General features: G+C 36.8%; 1 protein-coding gene across 1 annotated transcript in view; it reads right to left on the bottom strand.

Annotated features, from left to right (window-relative positions):
- The window catches only part of CLOCK (clock circadian regulator), a 93026-nt gene that overhangs the window by 42454 nt on the left and 40432 nt on the right, over positions 1-10140 (bottom strand). The window contains exons 6-12 of the mRNA XM_006868052.1: positions 8635-8755; positions 7322-7435; positions 7079-7197; positions 4672-4754; positions 4366-4472; positions 1380-1527; positions 576-651 (exon numbers count right to left, since the gene is read on the bottom strand). Coding sequence (XP_006868114.1) covers positions 576-651; positions 1380-1527; positions 4366-4472; positions 4672-4754; positions 7079-7197; positions 7322-7435; positions 8635-8755 — 768 coding nt within the window. The remainder of the gene's footprint in view (positions 1-575; positions 652-1379; positions 1528-4365; positions 4473-4671; positions 4755-7078; positions 7198-7321; positions 7436-8634; positions 8756-10140) is intronic.

Here is a 10140-nt window from a genome sequence, read left to right as displayed (position 1 = left end):
GTTGTTGCATCACAATAAAACCTCTCTTGAGTAATGCTTCTAGCAATGTGTCACATTTTTCTTCTTTCCATAATTTAAAAATGGGAATATTTCCTACCAGATAAATTATGTCTGATGCGTAAATGACATTCTATAATTCATACAACAAACCTAGCCAGAGCCGAGCACGTAACAGGCAATTAATACATGGTAGGAGTCCTGGTGTGGCACTGTGGGTAATGCACTGGACTTCAAAGTTAGTTTGAACCACAAGGTCAGCTGTTCAAGCTCACCAGTTGCTCACTGGAAAACTTATACAGGATTGCTATGGGTCAGAACCGATTCGACGGTACTTAACAACAGTTTTAATCAGAAATCACAAGACTCTCACCTAACTATCATTAAATGGTAGGCCTTGAAAATCCTTTTAAGAATCACATGAGATTTTGAAAATTACTAAAAAAAAAAAAAAGGTAAAGTACCGCTTTCACAGTGAAAAAATCAAATATTTGAAAAGATAAATAATTTTCCTATAAATTCTCTTCTTTTATTGGGAAAAAATTAAATCTTTTTTTTACAACTTGTAAGAAGCCTACTTTGTCAGCAGCTGTCTCAGGAAGAGATTCTTCAATGCCAAGATCTCGTCGTCTCTCAGCCCTAACTTCTGCATAACTACAAATACAAAGAAAACAGAAATTATAGTATTTGGTCATGCATTCAAAATCCTACAGAGTTGCAACCATTCAGTGTTTGCTATGTCCCAGCTCTTCATCACAAATGCGAACTATTTTCAATGCTCTGTGCGAATCTAAATCAGTATCTATAGGGTACTGTCTTAAGTCAGTCTGCATTCTCTAGGGATCTTAATAGTTTTAGGTGTTATTACAAAATTATCTATCTGTACAGTGCTTAAATTAAGAAGAACTAAATAAAGGTAGAGTATGCTTATCTCTTTTGTTTTTCTTTTACAACGACTGACTTTGGTACACAAAATAGCTACATTTCTGCTCTAAAACAAAACGCATGCCAAGGGTGATATATTTTATACAATGTTTGTATCATATTCCTACATAAAACTTCTAATACAACTGGGGCTTCAAAAAGTTCATTAAAAAAAGGAATGAAAAGGTAATTGAATTTTCCCATGAACTTTTTGACACCCCTCGTACATAGAAAGGATGAAATATCATTTTGTAGTTCATTAACTAGTTATGCATAAAAAACAACATTGCCAAAATCATTGTAAATTGTTACTTCAGAAATTCTCATTACCTGACCACAGTGTGTGTACAAACAATAAATTTACAAAACATTGTAATTCAGAAATTCTCATTACTTGATTACAGTGTGTGTACAAACAATAAATTTACAGAACATTGTAATTCAGAAATTCTCATTACCTGACTACAGTGTGTGTACAAACAATAAATTCTGGCCTTGAATTCCACTGATGATAAGTGATATAATAATGAGTTTGAAGCCAAATCCACTGCTGCCCTTTGGTCAGGAACCTATAATAGCACGATTTGCCTTTCCCATACTGCATTACTAAGAAGAAAAAAGAAAAATATTTTTCTTTGATCCATATTGTTAGCTATTCAGAATCTACTTCTAATTAAAAACTATCATTTGCATTTAAATCTACATATATAATTACTTTTATGGCTGATCACTAACATACATTAATTATAAAAACACAGCATAGAAATTGCTGAACGACCCAAGCAATAAATAGACCTTCCACCAAGGTGTCCAACGTATCACTGTTGTGGTTAAGTGCCATCCAGTCAGTTACAACTCACAGCAACCCTGTGTAGGGTCCCAAAGAGCAACTGATGAGTTTGAACAGTCAACCTTGCAGTACAAACTGACCTTGCGGTCCAGTGCTGATCCTACAGCACCAAGACTCAACTTATCATTGTTGTTGTTGCTAAGTGCTATTGAGTCAGTTCTGATTCATAGCGACCCTGTATAGGGTTTCCAGTGAGTGGCTGCTGAATTTGAACCATCAACCTTGTGGTTCAAACTGATCTTGCAGTCCAGTCTGAACCTACAATGCCACACGGCTATTGCTATATGCAAGCAGGGCAAGAGATGGCCAATCTTATATACTTTTCACCCATAATAAAATTTCAAATGCTGAAGGATAAATTATTTACCATGTTGACTTCTCTCTGATCCCCAACATGCTGACGGTAACTTAGCAATAATAAATTACACCAGGGTTTTTTTTCCCCTCAAAAGCAATCCTGAGGCACAGCATCTGAGACATTTAATTCTAAACCTTAACTAGCCCAAAGACAAATAACATGTTTATTAAGCACAGTATTTTCCAAGAATGCTTTGTAGACTGTAAATTCTGAAGCCTTCTAGTGAAGGTTCAGCAAAAACAAAACAAAACGAAAAATAAACAAACCAGGTGTTGTGGTTAAATTAACTCAGGAAGTTCTTTGTTTAAATACATTTCTTCAGTCTTCTCAAAACCTTGAGTATGCTAATAAATGCATACTCTGAAAGAGAGATCCTGAAGTTTCCCAGGTTTCACTGACATAAAATGCTGTTTTAATGGACTAGCATTCAGTGGAACACACCTGAGAAAACGCTGGTCTGGAATCCTTTTCTTTTTTAATGAGGAAATGAACATTAATTCACTTTTCCAAAATCACCAAGCTACTTAACAGTAGTCCAGTGCTTATCCTCCAGGGCAACACCAGGCTGTACATCTTTACGGGAACAGAAAGTCTCATCTTTCTGCTTCAGAGAAGCTGATAGAGTTGAACTGCTGACTAGTGACTGGCAGCCCAATGCAGAACCCATTCTGCCAATAGAGTTCCTCTTATCTCTATACAGACAAGTTTATCATAATTAAAGTCTCTTAATTATCTAATTAAGCTTTAAAGGGCAGAAGACAGCAGAATCGGGGATGGAGGTGATCACAGAAACAAACAAAACCTATCATTAGAACAAACACCTGAAACAGAATGAACAGCAGTGAGGTAAAAGGTTGGTCCTGGATTCTAATCCTGCATGACTGTCAACAAGCTTTGGGATTATGGTTTCAGTTTACTAATGAAAGGAATCCTGGTGCGGCACTGTAGGATCAGCACCGAACTACAAACCACAAGGTCTCTCAGTTCAAATCCACCCGCTGCTCCCTGGAAACCCTTTACAGAGTCACTAAAGAGTCAGAACAGACAAGAAGGCACTTAACAAAAACTACAATCTTCTAGAAATGTGATGATGACTAATGGAGACGTTATATGTCAAGTGCTTAGAACAATGCCTGACAAAATGAGATAATACTGCTGCCAATAATAATAACAGCAATAAAGCTGTGCGTAACATTAGCTGAGCACTTACTCTCTGGTATTCACAGCACACTACATAGATTCTCTAAATGTGTTATCTAGGAGCATGGTGGCCCTGTAGGAGAAGCACTGGATAGCCAACCACAAGGTTAGCAGCTTGAGCTCACCAGCTAGCTGCTTCTTGGGAGAAAGACGAGGCTTTCTGCTTCCAAAAAGATTTACAAGCCACAGAAACCCCATTACAGAGTCACTGTGAGTTGGAACTGACTGGACAGCACTTTGCAACAACAAATGTGTATCTAATTCATGGTCTGACTTATACGCTTTGAAATAGAAACTTATGAAATAGTATTCTAATAGTTTGATAAACGATTATATTTTTCACAGGAATCTACTTGACTTATTCTAGATATAGATTAATTAACTTGGTAAGTTAATTGTTGTTGTTAAGTTGTTGTTAAGTGCCGTGGAGTCAGCTGACCCATAGTGACCCTGTAGAGGGTTTCCAAGGAGCGACTGGTGAGCTTGAACCATCAACCTTGCATTTCAAACAGACTTTGCAGTCTAGTACAACAACCCAGAGCGCCACACATTCGTACTCCAGAACAAAAATAAAATGTTACTAACTATTATGGAATAAAATAGGAAAAATAAGAACAAGTTTAATTTAAACTTGCTCTATGGGTCCTACTGGATTAATTGCATATGTATAAGTAAAATACTCCAATTGTTGTTTGTTGTTGTTGTTGTTGTTAAGTGCCGTCGAGTCGGTTCCGACCCATAGCGACCCTGTACAGGGTTTCCGAGGGTGTAAATCTTTACGGGAGTAGAAAGCCTCATCTTTCTCCCGCGGAGCAGCTGGTAGTTTCGAACCGCTGACCTTAAGGTTCGCAGCCCGATTCGTAACCACTACGCTACCAGAGCTCCTTAAATACATTTAAAAAATACAAATAAGGTTACAAATCTGCATATTCCCACTTTCTATTAATAGGACATTAACAACATAATAAAATAGACATGATTTTTGCTTATATGATCCAAGAATAGTTGTTATTAAAGAAAATTAAAATCTACTTACAGTGCTCATGACATTTTGCCAAATTTTCTAGGTCATCCACATGATAGTAATCATAACCTGATGTTCCCAGAACTTCAAATGGCAAATATCCTATTATGGGTGGTGCCCTAATTTGCATATAGAAAAAATCAATATTGTAATTTATCTATAACAAGAAATACTTGGAATGAAAATCAGTAATTTAAGCAAAGTGCTTGGCCTTTATATTTTGGAAAATAGATAATTGGTTTGAAAGTCCTCATTCAAAAAAGATTGTCTTTGCAAATCATTAACTTCAAGAATTGTGGAGTTTAGAAATAGAGTTACCTGTGATCTAGAAATAGAAATTTCCATTCTAAACTATGTCTGGAAGTAAACTCTTCATTGGGTTCTTCAACAGTGCACATTTCCTATAAACAAATTAATAATTAAACTTTATAAACATCTTGACTATTGCTTGCTTATAATTAGAATGTTTCCTTAAACACATTTCAATTTTCTAGTATAAAAGATTATGGCAATACATAACTCTCTGATGTAAGCTTTTGGGAGAGCACTTCTGAGTCCCAAAGTAATCTCACTCACTCATAAAACACCAATAAGCCCTAGTTCTGGATTCAGACTTTTCACCTAGTTGATACTTACACAAACGAATCTTAAACACATTACTTCCCATACCCAGTTATACTATGTTCCAACTCATTGGATGGCGGCATACCTGTCTAGTGGCAGAAGTCTAGAAATCTGGTATTCACAGTACACTTCCATCATCTAATTCACTACTTGTTAAGTGCCTTTGAGACAGTTCCAACAGACAGAAACATAGGGTTTTCGAGGTGGGTTTGAATTGCCAACCTTGCAGTTAGCAGTCCAATAGTACACTGCTACACCAAGACTACTAAATCCTTTCAATTTCACTTGCTAAGTCTTTAAACAACCTATTTCATCTCATCTATCTTCCTGCTTCAGAGTCTAGACATTCATTTGTCATCATTAACTCACACTATTTTATAGCTTCTCCCCTTAACAGTGTCCTTGCCCTTCAATTCATCTTCTATACTAGGCCACAGTTGTCTCAGTAATACTCAAATACGATTACCTAACTTCCCAGATTAAAAACCACCCATAGTTTCTCATCCAATTAGATAAAGTCTAAACTCATGAGCAAAGAAAACAAATATCAAAGAAACAAATTTCATTTCTTGCTGCCACTTAACTTTTCTAATCTCATCTTGACCCAACCACAGCCACTCCACCACCCCCCCAAACTCTCCCCGCAAAACATTAGACTCCAGTCATAGACAACAAAGTACTCCAATCAGGGCTTCTAATTGGTTCATTCTGGCTTAACCCCCAGCTGAGCATTTGCATTCCGAACCTACATTTTACAAGATCTCCAAGTGATTCCTATGAATGGAATAAGTGGAAATGCAAACTCTCCACAAGGGGTCGAACTAGAATGAACCAGTTCTAAGCCCCAATTCCAACCAGCCTCTGTGTCCCTGAATGACCTTTACAGTAGTTATAGTAGTTAAGAACTTGAGATTTTAGTCAAAAAGAATATGGGAATCAAGTATTAACTCTACCACTTATTCAATGAAGCTTTGGGCAAGTAATTTAACGCCCCGGTATCTGGTGTGGCTCTGTGGGTTAATGCGCCAGATTGTAAAACTGTTTGAACTACAAGGTCAGCAGTTTAAGCTCACCAGCTGCTACTTGGAAACCCTACACAGGGGCACTTAACAACAACAAATGTTTGTTTTCTTAAATATAAAATAGGGATAAAATTAACAACTATCTTATAGCATTTTTATGATAAATGAGATAATGTATATAAAATACACAAAATGTAGTGAGACTCAAAGAAACCCTGGTGATAATGTGGCCAGACAGGTAAGGCAGTTTGAATGTACCAACTGCGTGAAGGAGAGAGACAAGGCAGTAAGCTTCTATAAAGGTTTACAGCTGCAGAAGCCCTAAGGGGTTCTCTGGGTACTACAGAGTCACTGAGTCATTCAACGGCAATGCGCATTGGTAGTAAGAACTCATAGCAGTTAAAAAACACACACACACACAAAACAAACTTACTGCCACTGAGTTATTCCGACTCAGAGCAACTGCATATAGGGATTCTGAGATGGTAAATCTTCATGGGAGCAGATAGCTGCATCCTTTTCCCAATATGGCAATAGTTTTTCCCACAGCACCACCAGAGTTCTTCAATGTTGTTGTTGTTGTTAAGTGCCATGGATTCGGTTCTAACTCATAGTGACCCTGTATAAGGTTTTCAAGGCGCGGCTGGTGAGCTCAAACGATCAGCCTTGCAAGTCAAACTGATCTTGCAGTCCAGCACATTAACCTGCAGGACCACAGTAGGAAATATTTTCTAAGGTCAAAACAAAATGAGCAAGCCTTGTTTACCATATCCTAACTATTAAGGTCAACAGTTCAAGCCCACCAGCTGCTCCTCAAAAACCTATACAGGGTTGCTATGAGTGGGCACTATAGCTCTTAACAACAACAACTGTTAGTTCAGTACTTTGTTCCATGCGCTGGTCTCCTGGAGTCTTCAGAAGGAACCAGCTCTGCCAACACCTCCAGACATCTAGCCTCTTGAACCATAAGAATAAGTTTCTGTGGTTTGAAGCCACCCAGTTTGAAACTTGTTATGGTAGTCCTATGGAATAAGTACATAATTGAAAATCCCTGTTGGAAAACCAAACTAGAAACGTACCTTGATGAACTGAGGTGTAGCTAACCTGACAGTAGCTACAAAACACACTCTATCCTCATAAGACGGCCTGTGTGTACGCTGTATAGTTCCTTCAAACCCGTTGTGCACTGAAGGAGACACTGAAATAGGAAATACATACCCAGTTAGTTCACCCAGTTTTTTATTGATGTCCTAGTTTCTCTGGATGAATGTAAAAGAATACCAAGCTAAAATTACATTGTAAGAGAAGCATTTTTAACTTACCACTGCTTAAAGATTTGAAATTTCCTATAAATTTCACATATTCATAGGTTGATGGTTCCTTTGGATCTATGGTTCCACGAAGCATATGGCAACAGAATTCTAACTGATTTTTTGCTGAAATAACAGAAAAAAATGATACATTTCAAAGAAAGGTTTTGCTTACCATTCTTAATGGAAAAATTCCATTATCTCTAAATTCCATTTACAACCAACTTTTTGAAACCCCCTTTATATACTGTTGTTGTTAAATGCCATCAAGTCAGTTCTGACTCATGGCGACCCTGTATAGTGTTTCCAAGGAGTGGCTGGTGCGTTTGAGCCAACAACCTTGCAATTCAAACTGACCTTGAGGTCTAGTGCCACATCAGCACTTCTACTGTGTATGTGTGTGTGTGTGTATCTTAACTCTTGGACAGCTAGTATGCTGTAGAATTTGAGAGTTAAAAATAAAAAATTTTGAAAAGAGTGATTAAAGAAGAAATCTAATAGTTAAAAGCTAAATACAACGTTGTAACACCTTGAAATTTTCTAAAACACAGGGAGTATATCTATATAAATCTAATTTACAAGGAAATGAATTGTTGTTTAATTTTTCCAATTAACATAGTAGAAACATCAGATTAATATTGATTACAGGGATTCTATATCATTGTTCTTAGTTTTTAAAAAATAGCATAATCACCTGGTACATTAGCTATATACCCAGTAACTAACTGTTTAATTGTGTATTAATAAACTAAATAGGTTCTTTTATTGAAATAAATTTTTTAAAAATACAAAAGTTATCCCCACAGTTTAAGTGTTGTCTAGTTGGTTAAAAGGGTGGGTAATGAGAATGTTCAGGATTGCAGTGGCTCCACAGGATAAGCACTGGACAGCAAACCATGAGATCGGTGGTTTGAGCCCACCAGCCACTCCATGGTGATAGAAAGATGATGCTCTCTGCTCCCACAAAAGATTTAAAGCCTCAGAAACGCTATACAGGGTCACTATGAGTCTAAACTGACTCCACAGCACTTAAGAACAATGAGAATGCTTATGTTTCTCACATCATATAGGATTTTATTTTAAAAATTATTAAGAATATATTCCCAGGTTCTTCTGTTTTTAAATGAAATGTAATTTTATGGCATAACCATGATTTAGATCATTATAACAAACAAGATGGAATTTCAAGGACTTATATTATATTTGGAACAATGGCATATGTAAACTTAGTTAAACTTGTGTTCGTCACAAAGTTGCAAAAGCAAAGGATAAACACCATTTATCAAATATAATATTTAATTTTTTGCTTAATAGTCACTACTTACATTTTAAATACTCTGGAGTTAATGAATCACTTTCCAACAGATGAGTAGACAGTATTTTATAAACTTCTGAATGTTCCCCCTCTGGGATAAAATTAAATATACTTTGATCCACAAGATCAGACTGGACAAAAAAAAAAGTAAAATGATTCAAGAGATGAATTCACTGCAAAGTAAATTTCACTAGGTTGAATACTTCAAAATATAATGGATCTAATGCTTGCCTAAGAGCCATGTCCTTACTGTGTATCCAAAGTACTCTTACACTATAATGATATGCTTACTACAAAGAACTAGCTACACGCTAAACAAAGCAGATTTGACTTTGGTCCTTTCTTTTGTATTTCACCTTTTCCGAGCTTCTGTTCCATGTGCCATTGTCAAAAGTCTTTAAAAGCTTAAAAAAAATTTTAAAGTCTTGCTTTTAGCTAACTAAAAAAAGCAAGTCATGTGTTAAGCATTATGATCCTAGCAAAAATGTAGCTTTTAATCAATACTCACTGATTAGTAGTAATTTGACAAACATCAGGTTTTGTGCCTTAACTAATTTATTATCAAGAGTACTTCAGTGGCTTCACATTTCCTATAGGATCCAGTCCATTCTGCTTGATCTCTACATTTTCAAAATGTTCTGTGGAATCCTGGGGGTTCTGAATGGTATCTCAAGCATTGAGGAGATAGGGGTAGCGGGCAGAGGTATGTAAAGGCACTATAGGGGCAGGGCTCAGAAAATTAATAAATACATACATTTTCTTCCTAATATCAAAATTAAATATATAAAGCATTTATACCAGCTTATTAGTCACCAATCAGTAGTACTGGCGGTGCTGTGGATTAGAAATTTGATCGCTAACAATATATTGGTGGTTCAAAACCTACCAGTTACTCTGTGGGATAAAAATGAGGCTGTCTGCTCTCATAAAGATTTACAGTCTCTGAAACCCTAACATATGGTCACTATGAGTTGGAACAGACTAGACAGTTGTGGGTTTAGGTTTTTGGTTTTGGTTATCAGTCACAAATAAGTTTAAACATGCCTAAGGGTCGCTATGGGTCAGAATCGACTCGATGGCACTTAAAAACAAGAAGTTAGTTTCAGACTCCTGGTGTGGCACTGCAGGATCAGTACTGGACTGCAAACCACTTGGTCAGCAGTTCAAACCCACCAGCTGCTCCATGGAAACCGTATATAAGGTCGCTATGAATTGGAACGAACTTGACAGCACCTAACAACAACAAAAAATTAGTTTTAGAGTCCTAGTATGGTACTGTAGATTAGCACTAGATTGCTCAAACCCAGCAGTAGCAACTTGGAAATTCTATACAGGGTCACTTTGAGTCAGAACCGACTTGACAGTACTTAACAACAACAACAAATCAATTTCATTAATTGTTGTTGTTATGTGCCATGGAGTCGGTTCGGACTCATAGCGACCCTGTACAGAATTTCCGAGGCTGTAAATCTTTACGGGAGCAGAAAGCCTCATCTTTCTCCCGCGGAACACCTGA

This window comes from Chrysochloris asiatica, unplaced genomic scaffold (assembly GCF_000296735.1).
Source record: "Chrysochloris asiatica unplaced genomic scaffold, ChrAsi1.0 scaffold00115, whole genome shotgun sequence".
NCBI classification, from domain to species: Eukaryota; Metazoa; Chordata; class Mammalia; order Afrosoricida; family Chrysochloridae; genus Chrysochloris; species Chrysochloris asiatica.
The sequence above is the reverse complement of the archived record's forward strand: the minus strand, read 5'-3'. Positions and strand labels throughout refer to the sequence as shown.